Consider the following 18,813-nt stretch of genomic DNA (forward strand, 5'->3'; position numbering starts at 1 on the left):
AATATGCCTGGGTCCAGGTACTCAGGCAGAGTGGTCGACACCCACTCCACCTCCAAGCACCCGTCCCTTTCTAGGTCCCACGGGCACAGGCACTTCTGTGACTTGGTCGTGGGATTCAAAGTTGCCTTTGCTCTCGATTGGAAAGGAGTTTTATTCCAAGTTTGGCTTGACTGATATCTATCTATCATCTATCTTTTAAAAAGCATTTATTTATCTTAGAGAGCATGTGATAGTGGAGAGGCAGAGGGAGGGGGAGAGGGGTATCCTTAAGCAGAGCCTTACTGAGTGTGCAGCCCGAGTGGGGCTCCGTCTCACTGCCCTGAGGTCATGACCTGAGCTGACACCAAGAGTCAGACGTATAACCGGCAGAGCCCCCTGGGAACCCCCTGTCTCTCTGTCCTTTACCATCTGTCTCACCCAGCTACGTGTGTTTTCTCCATCTTCCAAGTCTATGCAAGACCACGTAGCCTTGGGGAAACCAAAGGAAAGCTGATAAAACCCATTTATCTACTTATTAGATTTTTGACCCATTTCCTTCTTACTAGAATTATATTCATCAGGGTTTTAACAGTAGTTTGAGGTGGAAGCAGGAAAATGAAAATGTCTCCCCATGACATGTCACATCAGAGCTGTGACAATGACTCATGAGCATCATGGGTTTCTGCTGAGGGCTGATGGGGTTCACCCACCAGAACCCTCCCGGAGGCATCCTTGGGGGTGACCAGCAAGTTCTGGGGGGACAGCAGTCTGTCTATGATGTGGATGATTCCGTTGGTGTTGATGAGGTCACTGGCCACGATCCTTGCCTGATTATTTATGTACACCGTGTCCTAAATCAACCAGAGAAAGGGAACAGGAAATGAGCGCAGAGAGAAAGAGACACGAGATCATGCCTTCCAGGTTGCTTTACCCACAGGCCGAGTGGTCATGCGTGGGGACATTTACACAGAGCCTGGGGCAGAACTTGAAGATCCGGGTTCCTTGGACACATTCGTGTGTTATGATTGTAGAAGGAAAGCTGGGACAAAGCTATGGCTCCCGCCTAGGCAGCTCCTGGCACATGACCACCCGCAATGGTCAATTTGCCGTGATCCTCAAATATGGGATAACGAGCATGTTGAGGTGGCTCCTGTCCCCCACAAGGTGTCCACACCACCCTCTCTCCCCGCTACATGCTTGTTTCTCTCGGCTGTGGATTCCGCAGCCACCACGTGCTCCTCCACTGGGGGTGAGGCCCAGTGTCCAGCGGCCCTGCCCAGGCCTCTTCATCCTTGTCTGGCTTCCAGCCTAACCCCGTCAACTGCTTGCCTGAGTTTTGATCCCAGCGATCCGTACTTGCCATGTGACCTTGGACGAGGCACCTGCCCTCACTGAGCCCCGTTCCCTAATTTGTAAATTGGACAAAGGAGTAGTTTCTATGTCCTGGGCTTATTTTGAGGATGAAGTAAGTTGGCGCACGCCGGGTAGTTAGTGTGCTACCTGCCCGTAGGAACCCCTGAGGTTGCACTGTGTGCTGTCACCACTGTTCCTTGCGGTGCCGTTCTGCAGGGGAGGGGAGGGGAGGGGACGAGAGGGGCCCTGTGGCTGGCGGGTGTTGTCTTGGAGCCCTGGGGTGCTTCTCACCTGAGACACAGAGATGACGATGCGCTCCCCTTGCAGAGATGTAACATTCGGGGTCAGCCGCAGGTTCTCCAGGAGCAGCTGTTGGCAGGCGACCACGTGGTAGCGCAGTACCTGGGGCATAAGGCCCTGCCTGTCCCAGTCTCTGACCTGTGGGAGAGGGGGGTTGCTCGGGGGACCTGGCTGTGGCCGCCCCCTGACCCCCGGGCCCCCCTAGACCTCCCTCCAGGCCCCTGAGCACCCCAGAACTTCCCCCGAGCCCTCCCTGACCCCCCCGGGGCTCCTGAGCCCCCTGGTTCTCCCTGAACCCCTGGAAGGAGACTGTCATGCTGTGGCCCAGGCCTGGTGACACGTGCACGGGGTCCTCGCCAGTGCCCTGTGTACAAGGCAGCCTCGCAGCAGGAGGGCCCCAGGGTCCCTGGCCTCACAGTCACCTCAAGTGTGGTGGGGCCCGGAGTCCCGTGTGCAAACTGCAGGGGACACTGCATGGTACCCCCCGGGGGCACCGGCCCGATGTAGACCTGCAGTGTGGATGCCATCATGGCACTTCCCCATGTGAGCCAGCGCACGAGCACTGTTCACCATGAACAAACAGCAGGATGAGGAGGAAGAGCCACAGATCCTCATGGTCTCACAAGATCCCTCCTGACACTTGTTACAGAAAAACTATTGAATGTCCACATCCTCCAATAGGTATTTGTGCAGTTGGCTTCAGGGCGTCCAGAGCGCGTGCATGGGGTTAGTGTGTGCGGAGGGGTGCAGGCTCTGCAGTCAGCAGTCCGTCCTCGCTCCCCACTTGTTAGTCCTACGGCCTCAGGACGGCCTGGCCCGCAGAGTGGGGACGGCAGCACCCAGCTGACAGCGTTGCAGTGAGCTAGCCTGGGCCGGGTCCCAGACACAGTGTCTGGCACACTCGGTACATGTCTGCTACCTCATTATATGCCAACGGGTAACCCAGCAGGAAGAGTCCCAGTGAAGCTTAGGATGCTAGAGGCTCTGGTAAGGTCCGCAAGAAAAAAGACTTATTTAAATTACTTTAACCCAGCTTTGCTTTTCTTTTTCTTTCTTCTTTCTTTTCTTTCTTTCTTTCTTTCTTCTTTCTCTCTCTCTCTCTCTCTCCCTCTCTCTTTCTCCCTCCCTCCCTCCCTCCCTCTCTCCTTCCCTTCCCTTCCCTTCCCTTCCCTTCCCTTCCCTTCCCTTCCCTTCCCTTCCCTTCCCTTCCCTTCCCTTCCCTTCTTTCTTTTTTGTCTATGGAAGGTTTGGATTATTTAAGAATTGTTAAATGTTTCCAACCTCCTACCCTACACAGGAATGTAGGCCTCTGGCCATGGCATCCCAAATCCACTTAAATCCTTTCCCTCTATAGGGCCCCTATGCTGAGTGGCAGCCTGCATGGCAGGCTTGCATCTAGCTCATCCTAAACCTTCTGCCCAGAAATGTCTCCAGCATTGGGTCCAGGGTGACACCCAAGCACCAGGTGCCAGCCAGTCCCAGACCTCTTCTGCTCGCCTTCACACTTACCCGAGGCTCCTCATCGAAGGCTGTGGATAAAGGTGCGAAGACGGTGAAGGGGCCTGGGCCGCTCAGGTCTCGGACAGAATGTTCCTGTGGGAAGGAAGTTGGGGCCACATCCTCCTTAACATCATCATGGGGACGGGGTTCCAACAAATAGCAGACAGAGTTGAAGGTGGCAGAGCTAAGTGATCACCAAACTGGACACTCTGTGTTTCATTTAGTCTTGAATTCAGTCATCCCAATTCTTTTAATCTAATTTAGTTGAATTTATTAATTTACTTAGCAAGAGCACATGAGTGGGGGAGGGGAAGGGCAGAGGGAGAGGGAGAGACTCTCAGGTGGCTCCCCACTGAGGGCAGAACCTGATGTGGGGGCTCTGCCTCACGGCCCTGAGATCATGACCAGAACTGACATCGAGAATCAGATGCTTAACCAATGGAGCCGCGCAGGTGCCCACATTCATTCCAATTCGATATTATTGAAATGTTTATTTTCATATGGTCACAAAAATAACATATGCTTATTGTAATAGAGACTGGAAAAGCCAGCATGGAGGAGGAAATGAGCACCCTATTCCCACTGCGTCTCTGGACCTTATGTGGATGCACAATGCGTGTAAAGATCTCACTTACTATCTTCACCCAAAGACTCAGCCAATCGCCCCAGTGACGCTTCCTTCCTGGTGTGACGGCCATTTGTGCGCACGCCGCGTGCTCATGTGTAGAATGGCCCAGGGTGGCATTGGTTGCACACCTGCTGCCCGTGCCCACTCAAAGCCCAAGAAGTTCACAAGTGACCAACAGGGACCCTACTTCAGGAGTTCAGCTCCCGGACTTCCTTTGCTCATCCCCAACCTCAGAGGCCCCATCCACTTGCATATCTGGCTGCAGACCCCAGCCCTTCCACTCTCGATACACACACATCCTTACCAGCAGCTGGAAGAAATACTGTGACGTTTTTGGGTTCTTGGGAAGCTCCTGGAAACAAAGATGGGGTAGGGCCACTTTAGCTCTGGGAGTCCTTGCAACAACAATCAGGGCTGTCACAAGACAATTTCTCTACGGTGGAGACTCTCTGTTATATTTTCATCAGGAAATCTGCCCCAGGAGGCCTTTCTCAAGTCCCATCCACAGGCCCCCACGGATGTTCAGAACGACTCTGGGGACGTGCTGTGAGTTCCCAAACCTTTCTGGAGTCACCATCTGATTCATCAGAGAAAGGGCCCGCCATTTCCAGGAGCAGTGGAGCTTTCAGTGCATTTTTAAAAAGTTCAAATATTAAAAAAAAATCGGTTATGGGGTTTGTGGCAGATTTCATTTCTCCATGAACAAGAATATTCTTGTTAGCCACAGTGCTGCAGTCCCTCTTGAAACCAGATAACAGAACATCCACGTTATAAAGGGGTAGAAACCCACAAGGGTCACACAGCCTCATCCTTGGTGTAGATGTTCATGTGCATGCACACACCGGGCACTGCAGGAGCCACCACAGCAGAGTCACCTGTCACATACGTTACCTCTGATAACAACTCGATAGACTTGGTACCATTAATATTTGTTTTATGAATTAGAGAGCGGACATGTAAAGAGATGATGTCAGTACCCAGGGCCACATCTCTAATGGGCAGAGTTGAATTCCAACCCAGGGGCCTCTGACTTGGAGAATTCCCACTGGTACATACAACCCCTTTTCACTCCCAAGTGACATAAGAACAGTCTTTCACATTTTTGTAGAGTTTTACGAGCCACAAGACGCTTGCCTCTTCCTTGGGGAGCCTGGATTTTTAGCACAGTGGTGGGGTGTTGGGTTAACTTGATAGGCACATGCCTTTCCTTACCTGGTAGATGTTGCCACGGCAGGTGAACCCATCCCCGATGTAGTTGGGCTTGCAGGTGCACGTCCTTTCTTCTCGCCCCGTGTGGTTGCACACGGCAAATTCACTACAGCCACCATTTTTCTGGTAACATTTCCAAAGGGGGTTGGGGGTCAGACCAGTGTGTCTCCCAGTGCCAATATTCACGAAGCAGTCTGCACTGACATTTATTTTTTTGACGTATTCTCTGACTTGTTTGCAGAATTTGCCCCTCTCCTGAACTCATGTCTCAGTTCCTAGATTTGGAAGGGCCATTTATCCACACACCATCCCGAGATGCTCGAGTCCCACCCAGCAGATCTCCAGCCCCGTGCAGACAGGCCCAGAGGTGCCACATGGAACGTTTCTTGGCCAGAAAGGCACCAATCCTGTCTGACAATTCCCAGCTTTCGGCTTAAAGTCTAATCTCGTAAGAGCCAAGGAAACAGTCGTCAGCTGGGAGGCTATGGGTAGAAAACAGACAGGACACGCCATCCTGGTTCCACAAAGGGCCTAAACCTCTGGGAGCTGGGATGGAGAGCGAACATGGAAACAGCAGAGCAGCTTTCAGAGCGGATGCCCGTGGGGGCCCCGGGAAGGACTGTGTAGCCCAGGCTGTTTCTAAAGTGGGGAGAAGGTAAATTCAGGAGAAAGAACCTTGCGGGGATGATGGGCAAGGAAGGCAATGGACCCAAACTCCTGCGGTGAACGCCTCTGACCTCCTCTTCCTCCAGCTCGGCTCCTGGAGGCCCTGGGAGGTGGCACCCAGCGGGGGCGCTGCCTGACTCCTGCCCTGCTGCCGGCTCCGTGAGCTCTCCAGACTGGCCTCCTACAGACCACTCACCATCTCCCCCAGGTACCCGGATTTGACTCTGGGTTTGGAGCTGCCACTGGATGTGGACACTGTGTAGGCGGTACGGCGGCTCCCCTGCACGGACCCAGCCCCCACCGAGGGCCCAGGACCGACCCCTCCCTGCCACAGGGCGTCATTATCTCAGTCCACACGGAGGCCTGGGACCTTGCGCCCTCCCGACCAGGCAGACGTCCCCCCCCCACCTGGCGGACACCCTCCCCACTTGGCTGACGCCCTCCACAGCACCCCTTCCTGCCCCACGAGCCCTTCCCGGGCCTTCCGCACTCTTGACCTCTACTCGGGTCCCCACACTCTCCGCCTCTCCCCACAGAAGTCTATCGGCCTCTCTATCTGCCTCTTTGGAGAGGGACTATCCCACAGACACTGTGTCCCGCACCCCAAGGAGCTCTTCCTGCCTCACCCTCACTTTAGGGGCTCCAGGAGTGGGGTGCTGGGCGGGGGTGGGTGTGGGCAAGGTGTTGGGCTCATTGCTCTTCCTCGGCTGCCTCAGAGCACCTCAACTCCCTCATCCTTCCCAGGCCCCCCCAACCCTGCACACTGGGAACCCCCGACCCCTGACCCAAGCAGGTGCCTGGCCACCACCTTCCCCTCTACATGGTTGTGGTCCTCAGGGGCATCGACACCCCTGTCAAGGGTCTGCCTGCCGGGAAGCGCTCTGCTCTGCCCCCACGTGACCCCATCCTGCCTTTGTCTCTGTCAAGCCCCTGCCCTCGCCCACCCCTCCTCTGACTGCAGGGCCCTTTCCTCCTTGGAGCCACTTCTTCATCCCTGCATTCCCATCCACTTGCTGGGCTCCCTGGCCGCCCTGCTCCCCACCCGTGTCCCACGGGATGGCCCCACAACTGCCCCCCTAGGCTGGCCTGACCCCAGGGTGCTGCCACTCGACTCCCTTCCAAGTCATTATAGGACTACTCAGGCTTCCGTGCTCCTCCAGCGCCTTTAAATTCCTGTGTCCCCAGAGAAGCCACTTGATACCCTCGTGGTCCCTGCACCTGTCAGCCCCTGGCCCTGGCCCCCAGCTCACCCCTCAGCCCACACCCCAGGGAGAAAGGACACACAACCACCCCAACCTCCCGCTGCCCCCCCACCATTCCCCAGGCTGCTTTCCTTCCTAAACAACTAAAGGGGCCACAGGGGTCTCTCCTCGCTCAGGGCCAACTCTCTACAGGAACACACTAGGTGGCTTGGTCACTGATGAGCTCCCAGTGCCCACATGGGCCTGGTACCTGGTACCTCGGTGGCAGGGGACAGCCACCGACCCGGGGGGAGTCACCCGCACCGGGTGTCCCCAGATATGGAGACATTCGAGCACCTAGGTCCTCGCAGGACTAACAGGGCGTTGGAATGTGGTCAGACAGGCTGATTCACAGTCAGTGCTATGTGCAGTACGTGACTAGGAGGGACAGTAACTGGCTGGCTGACTGACCAATTGAACCGACTACCTACCTACCTGGCTGCCTGCATGGTTGACCCACTAACCTCCTACCTGCCTCCCTACTACTGGCCCTGTGCCCTAGGGCTCAGCAGGGGGCTCTGGGCCCCCTCCTCCTCACCCCTGTACCTTCCTTCCTCTCCTAACAATCCACCTTCCCTCCTTCAGGAGGCATTTCCTTCTCTACTGGGTCATACTCATCAGCAGGAAAACATACTTTACTACAAGCACTGCAAGATGTGACCAAGGGTGCTGCCTTCGAGGGAGATGGACACGGGTTCAAGTTCTGACCACGCTGTGTGCTCACTCAACACCTAATAAGTCTGTCCATGTCCTCAGCCCTGGGGTCATGAATGTGACCTTGTTTGGAGAGTCCCTGCGGAGGTGACTAAGGACCCCGAGGTGAAGCAGGAGGAGTCTTCAGGGCCTGACTAGGAGAGGGCCTGACGCCTGCACAGAGGTGGAGGCCATGTGGAGAGGAGAGGAGGGGAGGCAGAGAAGGGTTCTCTCCAATGACAGCTGGAACAAGGGGGAACTGGGCCTCCTCCTGGGCCACCACGGCCAGGCTGCTGCCACGTAGCCCCAGGCCTGACTCACCGTAAGGCAGGTGTTGATGAGCGTGCAGACCTTCCCGTCTCCGGTGTATTTGGGCAAACAGTTACAGACTGCCTGTTGGGGTGGGGGGGAGCAGGTTACTTCCCCAAACACTGTGCAGGCTTCACACTCAGTGCGGCATGGCCATGGCCATGCCATGCCGCAGGCATCTCTATTTGGTATGGGGGTGTCCAGCTGCTGTGGGAACTGTCACCTTATAGCCCAGCTTTGCGGCTGAAAAGCCATGGCCATGTGGCTCACCCCGAGGTCTTGGTGTCTCCGTGCCCATGGCGCCCGAGTGGCAGGGTCTTTGGAACCACTTGAGGGGCACAGGTAGAAACAGAGCCACCGTTTGGCCCAGGAGGTGGGGGGATTCCAAACTGAGGGAGGGGACACCATCTGCAGGAGGCTGGGGACAGTCTTCTCACCCTCATTGCTGCGGTGTTCTGCTTAGGAACTCGCAGGCATAGAGCCAGGGGGCTGAGGCCCAGCCATGCTCTGGCTACCACACCGTGCACCCCCGGGGCAGGGCACCTGGTTCTGGTGTGTCCATCAGCCAGATGGCTTTTCCAGTCCACATAAAGCCTCTCCCCAGGACAGGGGCTTGGGTGTGATGTCCCCGTGTTGGAGCCTGAGGTCACGGCCAGGGCCAGGTGTCCACTCCTCTGCTTCTTCTTTCATTATGTGCCCTGACCTCAGCCCCTGACCTCTCCAAAGACCCCACCCTGTCCCTGGTCGCTGTCCTGGGCTGAGGTCCTGTCTCAGAGGTGCGGTGTTCCTCTCATGGCCTTTTAGGTCTGGAGGAGGATTTGCAGACAGCTTGGGCACCATGTGCTTCGAGGTGTTCCTTCCTCCACAGGTGGCTTGACAGAAGAGCTCTGCTGAGCCCTAAAATATGTCTAAGATAGTCCACCACTCACTTTGCTGGGTTCCCCAGACATACATGTAGTTCTTTCAAAACAAGTTTTTTCTTTATTTTTGGGTGCTTTATGCACCTGCTTGTACTGCCCCTTGAGAGACCCGGTACTGAGGTCGGGGGCCTAACGAGGTCCATAGAACATGCCCTGGGGACTTCACTTCTTCGTGCAGCTTCTGATGGAGCTCACTGCCTGGCCGCTATGCTGGCTCCAGCTGCACGGTGTGCTGTGCGGAGTGATACACGGCTGAGAGGGCTGAAAACCGCCACGGTCTGCCATGGCCTATGTATTTCAGAGCCTTGGGCCAGGGAAAAAGTGTGGAATTCAGACCTCAGAGACCTGAGCATTGTTGGAAACTTTCTAGATGCTTCTGCAACTATGTGGTGTTGGCCGCTGTTTATGTCTCCCCCATGGGAGGAAACCACTTCTTCTGGGGACCCTGTCTGCACTCACTGCCACCACTTCTCAGTCCCAAAGAATGGCCCCTGGGAATTCTTTCAGATTTCCCCCTAAAGGATTTGTTTTACTCTGCTGGTGCTCACAGACCTGTTCTCAGCTCCCTCCCTCAGGTCTGGGTCTGAAGACACAGGAATTTGGTCAATTTGGTCGGAGGAAGTCCTAGGGCCCTGGCAGGCAGAGCTCACCTGGTTGGGTCCCGTCTGCGTGCACTCTGCATTCCTGTGACAGCCACCGTTGTTCTCCAAACACGGGTTAATCTCTAAAACAAAAAGCCAATGCTTGGCATGAAAATCAAGGCTCCTTTTCAAGTAGAGACACTTGAGGAACCAGGCGGGCCAGCTAACTGAACCAGGGGAGGGGCGTCTGCCCTCCAGGTAACCCAACAGGTTCCTCAGAATCAGCTCCTTTGGGAGGGATGGTGCCAGGAGGCACAGTCTGTGGGTTTGCATCTGTCCCTTTACTGAATAGTATGAGCACTGGCAGCCAAGGACTTGAAATAATAGAGTCTCAGAGCCTCATCTACCTTGTTGTGAAGGAAAACATTCATAGCAGGTTTGCTTCAGGGAGAATCATCGACAGAGCCTCCACCTAGGAGGACGTTTAACGAGGAACAGGGTATTTGCGTGGGGTTAAGGTAGCTCTGCGCGAATTGCTTATCAGTGGCTAAGGGGAAAGGCAGCTGTGTGTGGAGACCACAAATGAGAGGCAGCTGGAAACCCTGAGCCCGCAGGGCGATACCCTGAGCAGGACGCACGCAGGGTCACTGCTGTGATACTACGTCTGCAGTGCACCACCTCGACAGGATCATGAGCAAACATCAGACAAACTCCAAATCAAGGACGTGCTATGAAAACCAGTTCGGGTGGGGGCTGTATTCTCCCCAAACGTCAAGGTCATAAAAGAAAGCAAGGGAGGGGAACCATCCCCAATTCAAGGAGACCGAAAAGACGTGGCCGCTAACCACAATGCCCATCCCTAAACGGGATCCTGCGCTAGAGGAAAAATATGCCCAAACAGGACATTATTGGGTCGGCGACAAAACCCGAATACAAAGTACCACATCAATAGTGAAGTGACTGACGTTGGTAACTCTGGGGGGTGTGAGAATTTACCCTCACTCTCGAATATGCTCGAGTGTCCACAGGTAAAGGGAATGTGATACATACAGTCAACGATCAACGATCTGAAGGGTGGTTATTTCCAGAATGTACCCTCTCGCAGCGCATATGCATGCTCTAATTTTTCTACGGTGAGAATGTGCTACTGTGTAAAAAATAACTAATAAGTGTCAAACAAAATTCAGTCACCACCATAACATCTAACTGGAGAAAGTCTCTCCCTTTTCCCCTCTCTGAGTGACTTTCGGACATCGCACCCCCTGAACAGCTGTGGCCACATTTCCACACCCTCTTGCCTTCCCGGCTACATCCACGTAAAGGTGGTTCTGAGGGCACCCTGCCCTGCTGGCGGGGTCACTGAGCAGGGCCCAGACTCCTAAGCAGGGCTCTGGGCCGGGCGATGGCTGCTACCCACCGAGGCACACGACACCGTCACCCGTGTAGCCTGCCCGGCACACGCAGCGCCGGCCTCCCGGTGTGGTTCTCCTGCAGTCGGCCTCCGAGGAGCAGCCCCCGTTGCTGGTCTCGCAGGCGTTGATGGCTGCAGGGGAGAAGTGGGACTGAGTGTGAGTGGTCGGGGAGCCAGCGACGCCGCGTCCCCTGGGCAGAAATGGACAGTGCTTCCACGTGTCAGGTGCTGGACTGCGTGTGAATGATTCAAGGCAGCGCAGGGCACTGGGTGTCTTAACTGCTTGATTCTACTGGACATTTAAGGAAGGACAGGTACCAGATTTTCACAAACGCTTCCAAAAGTGAGACAAGGGGAGATCCAATGAGGCCACTATTGCCCTGACACCAAAGCCAGGCAGGGCCAGCCCAGGATATTACCAACCAGTATTCCTTGCACGTGTAAATGCAAAACTCCTCAAGAAAGGAGCCTGGGGGGCTCGGCAGCTGGGCATCCGCCTTCAGCTCAGGTCCCAAGATTTGAGTCCTGCCTCGGGCTTCCTGCAGGGAGCTTGCTTCTCCCTCTGCCTGTGTCTCTCATGAATGAATAAATAATAAAAAAAATCTAAGAAAAAAACTCCTCAAGAAAACACTTGTAAGTCAAATTAGACAATGTATAGAAAGAATCGTGCCCCATAACCAAGTGGGAATTTGGGTGCAAGGTGGCTTCACATTTAAAAATCAATGAATGTACCGCAATGTATCAATAGAACTAAAGACAAAACCACACGCTCATCTCAAGAGAAGGAACAAAGCATTGGGCCAGACTCAGTGCCTTGAGTAATAAAAACCCAATAGGCGAAGAATAAAGGAAACTTCCTCAACCTGATAAAAGGATCTCTACATATAGAATGGAATCGAGAGCCCAGAAACAAGCTCATTTACCCAAGGGCAACTGATTTTCCACAAAGATGCCAACACATTTCAATGGGGGAAAGAATAATCATTCCAACAAATGAGACGGAGACGATTGGATCTTCACATACAGAAGAAGGAACCTGTACCTCAGCCTCATGACCTGTACACAAATTAATTCAAAGTATTTCAAAGACCCAGATCCACTTGGAGTTCCCTCATGTGACTGTGGACAAGTGGCTCAGTGACCGTGACCCTTGGGGTCCACCCACAGAGGTCTATGCACAAGCTCAGAGACCCTGACCTGAAAACGTATATGAAAGTGCTAGAGAAGTGCTGGCTCATCTCGTATTAACTTGTGTCCTCCCACGTTTGGGTGCTTTTTCCTAAAAACCGAGGGCAAGAAAACCGCTCCAGCTGCTGTCCCCTTCAACTGTTCTCACTGGCATACCATGTAGTTCCTACTGTCAGGGACGTCTGGGGCTGGGGTCAGGGTGTGTGCAGGCTGGGACAGTCCCCAGGGTAAGGCGGTCTAGAAGCAGTGGCGGGTTCGCCACGTGGCTGCACTGTCACCTGGACCGAAGCTTGCCTGCACGAGGCACGCCAGGGAAAAAGGGCACCCAGCGTTCCTGTCATTACAGCAGCAAATACGTGGTGGGAGCCACAGCGGGGAATCAGCTCACGTGGGCTGAGATTAGCTGTGTGCCAGGCTGGTCTGAGGACCGTCCAGGGGTTAGCCCAGGCCGGTACCCAGGGGGCGGGGGGAGTCTCTGAGTATTTACTACCTCCAGAGAAAAAAAGAAAGATGACGCAAAGATGAGCCAAGCGACTGTCCGCAGGTAAGAGAAGTTGTAGGAACTGGGACTGGAAGCTAGGGGGATGTGAGCCTGCCTCGTCCTGGGTTACACAGGAAGGAGGCTTCACCCCAAACTGCTATGCAGGGCAGACAGTGCCTGAGGGGGTGCACAGCAGGTGAGACAGCTGCCCTGCCACCTGGGAGGCAGGGGGGAGCATGGGGTCCAGCCATTGTCCCACCCCAAAGTCCCCAAGCCTGGGCCACACCTATGCCCATCACAGCAGGACTTTTAAAGTTGTTCAGGTGAACTTGTTGTCGGTTGCCCTCAAGGCTGTGACCCACTATTTGGGGAAGAAAACAGGTGCAGGGGGCCCGGGCATCCCTAAACCAACACGGGCCCTTCTGTGAGTAGCAGCTCCTCGCCTGGGGGCACAGCCAGGGCCTGTGAAGGCCAGTTTGGCCTCAGTGGCCGGCAGTGGCTGCCCCCGCAGGCCCCACCTCACTTGCCTGTGCACACGGTCCCATTCCCTTGGAATCCTGCTGCACATCTGCAGGAGGCTGTGCCGTTGGCATTGAGGAGGCAGCTGCAATGAGAAAGGGCAAGTGCCATCGACAAAAGAAAACAAAAACCACCCAAACCCAGAAGCCCAAACTCAGGAACCACCTGCGGCCACCCTGTCCACCCCCGGCCCCCCGGCCCTGCCCCCACGGTACTCAAAGGTCTCGGCTCAGCCCTGGCAGAAGGGGCCTTCCTAGCACGGCCCTGCCTGGGCAGTGAGCACTGTGCACTGCACTCACGTACCATTGGCCTGCAGGGAGGGTGAGGCACCCCAGCCCGCACTGGGCCCGGAGCATTCATGAAGAATGAACGGGGTGCCTGGGTGGCTCAGCAGCTGAGTGTCTGTCTGCCTTTGGTTCAGGGCTTGACCCCGGGGGGTCCTGGGATCGAGTCCTGCATCGGGGTCCCCACAGCAGGGTCCCCGCAGGGAGCCTGCTTCTCCCTCTGCCTGTATCTCTGCCTCTCTCTCTCTCTGTGTCTCTCATGAATAAATAAATAAAATCTTAAAAAAAAAAGGCTGGGGCAGCCCCGGTGGCACAGTGGTTTAGCGCCGCCTGCAGCCCGGGGTGTGATCCTAGAGACCCAGGATCGAGTCCCACATCAGGCTCCTTGCATGGAACCTGCTTCTCCCTCTGCCTGTGTCTCTGCGCCTCTCTCTCTCTCTCTGTGTGTCTCTCATGAATTAAAAAAAAAAAAAAAAAAAAAGGCTGGCTCTGACAAGGTGATGGCAGCCTTTTCAGAGGGAATTGTCGTTTCATACTTTATTGTGTCCTAACTCCTCAGAAATGGTCTCAGGACATGACGGCCCCGAGGTGGACGCTATGAGGGAAGGTCCAGTTTGCCTCAGCCCAAAGGAAGCTCCAAGGTACATACTTGGCACTAGTGTGGCATGTCCCATGGCAGTCGTCTTCTGTGACCTCTGGAAAACAAAACCCCTGGGTCAGTCCTTTCCCACACCCTGCCTGAAGGACTGTCTTGGGGGGTTGATCCTGAGGAAAGATGTAATGTCTCAGAAGTAATGATACGCATCATGTGAACTTTGTAAAACTTAATGATCTTGCGAGACCCCCACCCCCCTTTTTTTTGCATTGGCTGCCAGGAAGCTCCGAGCCCAGTCAGCAGGGCAAATATGCTGATGGGGTGTGTGCCGCATGCCAGGCCCTGTGCTGCACTGAGCGCACAGGAGGGGAAAACACAGTCTCCAAACTCAGGATCTGCATCCAGATGTGTGTTCCTCTCTGGGGCCTGATTCTCCACTTTGGTTTATATCTCCTATGTTCCTTATTCTTTCTAGGTTTTCACTGTTTTATTAGAGAGATATATAAACAAAGAAAACCTCATTACTACTAATATTAAAAGGTTTTTTTCCCTCCTTTCGTATATGCAAAAATAACCCAGGGCCACGTAGGCATTCAGCAGGCACCTGTTATCTATTAGTCCAATTCATTCCTAAATTTCCTGTGCTCTGCATTTCCCCGCAGGGTGGATCCAGAAAGAAATCCTTGGAGATAAAGGAGGAGGCCCTAGGGGGCAGGTGCTCCTGCTAAGAGCTTGGGGATGGAGCCTCATTAAACTGCACGTCCCACAGAAGGTCCTGACCACAGGGGTGGTGGCCTGCACTGACAGTCCCGGTTGGGGACAAGGTGCAGCCTGGTGCCTTCCTGCATGCTGTCCCCCCCCTCCAATCCCTGTTGCTTGAAATATGCAGGTATTTCAGTCATGTTTTAACTCCTCTCCGAACTTCCAGCCAAATCTGCGGCTGTGCTTGTTGTTGTTTAATTTTATTTGTTTGTTTAAGAGAGAGAGAGAGAGAGAGAGAGAGAGAGAGCAAGCGCATGAGCAGGGACAGGGGCAGAGGGAGAAGCAAGCTCCCTGCAGGGAGCCCGATGCCGGATCGTGGGAAATAAAATCTTACCTACTGCTACAGGGTGAACGTGTGTCCCCTTCCCCCCCCCCCAGTCCTATGGGGAAGCCTCATCTCTGCCAGGATGGTACTGGGGGCTGGGCCTGGGGAGCTGGTCCTAAAGGTGGAGGGTGCACAACTGGCTTTAGAGCCTGTCAGAGATCCTGGAGGGCACTTGCGCCTCTTCTGCCCTGTGAGGACATGAGATGACAGCAGTCTGCAAGCCAGAGGAGGATTCTCACCTGAACCTGGCGGTGCTAGCACCTCACCTCACACTTCCATCACCCAGGAACCTCAAGAGAAATCTGCTCCTAATACGTCATCTTGTTCACAGTGTTTGTTGCAGTAGCCCGAACCCAGACACCTGTGCTTTGGAAAGTCGTCTGTGACAGTCGTGCGGAGGATGCCACCAGGGGCAGGGGGACAGGTCATGGGGCTCCTGCTGGCTGCCCAGCGGCATGAGGGATGGTCGGGTTAGAACAGTGTAGACATGTGAGTGAGGAAGGAGGGAGCAGGACTGGGAGGCCTGGTGGCCAAGCGGTGGCTTCCCTGGGGAAGCAGGTGGGGGAGGACCGGGTCTTCCTTCCAGCAAGGGAAGAAGGAAGAGGGTGTGTGGAGCTTATCCTCGGCACATTAAGAAGCATCAGCACAGGGGCGTCCAGGGGGGCCTTGGTTCAGTATCTGACTCTTGGATTCAGCACAGGCCCTGGCCTCAGGTCTTTGTTGTGAGCCCCGTGTTGGGCTCCGTGTTCAGCGGGGACTCTGCTTGAGACCCTCCCTCCCTCTGCCCCTCCCCTGGAGCACGCGCGCTCTCTCTCTCTCTGTCTGAGGTAAACCCGTAAATCTTAAGGAAAAAAAGAGCAACATCAGTGAGTGTGGTGGGGCTGGGGAGATGGGCCCTGTTAGTGGGAAAACAGATGGATGCGCTCCCTGAAGGACAGTGTGGCATAAGCAGCCAGCCCTTCCCCCAAAGTGCCTGCTCCTCACTTAGAAACCCCGTCTCTAGAAACGAGAGTGGGTGAATTAGTTAGACAAATGCAAAAAGATGTGTGTATGAGACATTCACTGCAGCACGATGACGATAGGAAATCGGTCTCAGAAAGTGTGAGGTAGTTGTGTAACAATATCACATGGAAATTAACTGATACTGACATTTATTCACATGGAAAGATATCCATCCCATATTGTGGAATGAGGGGGGCGTGGTGTCACCCTGTATGTTCATACTCCCAGAAAAAGACGGGGCGGTGAACGTAAAATATCAATGATAGCTCTTTCCGGCTGTGGAAAGGTAGGTCTTATTTTCTCCTTTATGCTCTTCTTCTTTTCAAGATTTATTTATGTTTTTGAAAGAGCATGAGTACAAGCAGGGGAGGGGCAGAGGGACAAGCAGACCCCTGCCGAGCAGGGAGCAGGGAGCCCACACAAGGCTCCATCCTGGGATCCTGAGGTCGGAACCTGAGCAGAGCCCCCAAGGCGCCCCTAAAGGTGTCATTTCTCATTCAGGAAGACAGAGATGTAGCCGCTAAGAATTCATCCTGGGGGGGGGGGCGGGCGGCTTGCCCTTACCGGTGTCACATTTCACTCCTCGCCAGCCAGCATCACAGTCACAGGAGCCGTCACCTGAGGGTCCTTGGCTGCATCTCCCGTGGACACAAGAACACACTAAGGGGAGATCGAAGTGGGATACAGGGCAGAAGAAAACTGTTAAACGTCCTCACTACCGCAGCCGACTGCCAAGTCCTTCAAACAGGCAAACGGACCTCCCTCCAGAGGCTCAGCCGCCCAGAGGCTGATCCCTTGCTGAGGGCAAAGGTGATCTCAGCCCAAGACCCAGGACCTGGTGAGTCTACTCTGATGTAGAAAACCTCCTTTGGAAACTTCCTTTATCTCTACACCCCCAAGATCCATGTTGGCAACCACCCCCAAGCATAAGGCCCACTGGTATACATCTAGGGGTCTCATGACTGAGTTTTTACAAAACAGTAATAAATGATCTTTCCCAACAATAGCTGGGCCCCTAGGGATCCTGGAAGCCTTGTCTCCAAAACACCCGGGAGGCTTCCGCTCTCCATACCCACCTCCCAACCTGAGAGTCTACACTGGGCCCTCCCCGTGACCCTGGTGCAGCTCTTCTTGCCCGTGAGTCCTGTCCGGGTGTTTTAACAAAACCACTTTTCTACCAAAGACATCTCAAGAATTCTTTCCTGGCCGCTGGCTTCAAGCCCTAATGTCTTTCCTACATCGGAAAAGCACCCACAGGTCGTTAGACCTTGGACCCATGTTCAGGGATCGTTTACTAGAAGCAGCTCTTCACACGAAGGGCACCTCGGTCTCTAGCCTGGTTCCAGAGAATCACTGTCTTCATTGGGCTGGGCAGGCAGGAGGGGCAGGGGCAGGGGCAGAGTCGGACCAGGTCGTGACCTGTGGGACTGGGTCGCACTGTGGGTCGGTGACCCATGTGGGGCTAGTGTGCTCAGCTGAGGCTATCTGAGGACGCAGGGCGACACCTGGATGGGATCAGGTTGGCTCCCTAGGGTCTGTCCACTAGGTGTGTGGGCCTGCGGCGGCTCTGCCTACTTCAACCGCATGGAACAGCAGGTCCTTGGTCACCTGGCAGCACCGCCTCTGAGAACTGGCGGGAAGCCTTGGGGTGGATGCCTTCCCCCCAGCAAGGCGTTCAGCCTTGGGGCTCAGCTGGCCGCAGGAAGGTAGAGCACAGATCCCCCGTGCAGAAGTCCTGCACACGTGAAAGCAGAAGATGCTTCCAAATGATAGAAAGGGGGGGGGGGTGCTAGACTTGCAAGTACGTGTTATGTGGTCCAAGGACAAGGATCCCCTTATATACAGATTTTGTCTGGCTCGGAGGAACTGATGACAAAGCAGTGACACCAGCGGCAACGTATGGCTTTTAGGGCAGAGTTGAGAAAAATGCCTTGTTTTCTCATTATGGGATAGGAACCTGTTCCCAAGCATGTGTCCTCCCCAGAGGAAGTCTGGGTCAGAGAATGCAAACAGCTGATGATTTTTGTGAAATCAGCTTAAAGCCTGTGGCCTGCTGACGGTGAATTAATGATCTGCCGGCAAGGGACAGCACAACTCAAAGGCAAGGCTCCGGGGCCCAGCAAGACATGCATTCAAATATCAGGCCTCCCCCGGGTGCAACCTCGGGGGAAGCCCTGCAGCCCGGCCTTCACACACAGGCCCACCTGTGAGAGAGGCGCACGCAAGGTACGTGGGTGGAGCCGGACACCTAGCACCCACGGGCGCTTCAACTCTCAAGCAATGTCTGGGCCTGAGAGGCTAGCTGCGGGGCCAGCGCACAGGCAGACGGGAGCCCGCAGTTGGCTGCGGGGCAAGGAACAGATGGCAGGGCGGTCAGGGGGGTGGGAGGGTGCGATTAGTGACCTGAGAGTGTTTGAAAACCGGGTTCTATGCAAACAACCCAACCCAGACATCCTTATAATCCCCAGATGGTGAGGTGGGGCTGGGGAGGGTACCCTGGGGGGGAGGCGGCAGAGCAGTGGGGGTGGGGCAGGCAGGGTGCGCACCTTGGTCGCAGTGGGCCCCATAGGCGCCAGGGGTGCAGGTTTCACAGGCCGTGCCCGCGAAGCCCGGTCCACACTCGCAGGCACCCGTGCCGTTCACGCCGTCCAAGCAGATCCCGTTCCCGAAGCACACGTTTCCTGCTTCCCCGGGGCAGGGCTGGCATTGGGGGCCATAGAAGCCAGCACAGCACTCTCGGGTCTGTAAGGGGGACCAGGCCGGGCTGCACGGGGCAGGGGGAGCCCTCCATCCGTGGGTTCTGGCCGCTATGGGGTCCAGAAAGTGGGGGGGTGGGGCTAGGTATGCAGAGCTTGGGGGGCTGCTGG

General features: G+C 55.1%; 1 protein-coding gene across 1 annotated transcript in view; it reads right to left on the reverse strand.

The window, feature by feature from the left end:
• Positions 1 to 18,813, reverse strand: part of STAB2 (stabilin 2) — a 139,388-nt gene that overhangs the window by 29,908 nt on the left and 90,667 nt on the right. The window contains exons 38-49 of the mRNA XM_041738716.1: positions 18,493 to 18,688; positions 16,511 to 16,606; positions 13,912 to 13,957; positions 12,987 to 13,063; positions 10,797 to 10,922; positions 9,449 to 9,522; positions 7,891 to 7,962; positions 4,973 to 5,092; positions 4,065 to 4,112; positions 3,142 to 3,225; positions 1,624 to 1,770; positions 690 to 830 (exon numbers count right to left, since the gene is read on the reverse strand). Of these exons, the coding sequence (XP_041594650.1) occupies positions 690 to 830; positions 1,624 to 1,770; positions 3,142 to 3,225; positions 4,065 to 4,112; positions 4,973 to 5,092; positions 7,891 to 7,962; positions 9,449 to 9,522; positions 10,797 to 10,922; positions 12,987 to 13,063; positions 13,912 to 13,957; positions 16,511 to 16,606; positions 18,493 to 18,688 (1,227 nt within the window). The remainder of the gene's footprint in view (positions 1 to 689; positions 831 to 1,623; positions 1,771 to 3,141; positions 3,226 to 4,064; positions 4,113 to 4,972; positions 5,093 to 7,890; positions 7,963 to 9,448; positions 9,523 to 10,796; positions 10,923 to 12,986; positions 13,064 to 13,911; positions 13,958 to 16,510; positions 16,607 to 18,492; positions 18,689 to 18,813) is intronic.

This window comes from Vulpes lagopus, chromosome 23 (assembly GCF_018345385.1).
Source record: "Vulpes lagopus strain Blue_001 chromosome 23, ASM1834538v1, whole genome shotgun sequence".
NCBI lineage: Eukaryota > Metazoa > Chordata > Mammalia > Carnivora > Canidae > Vulpes > Vulpes lagopus.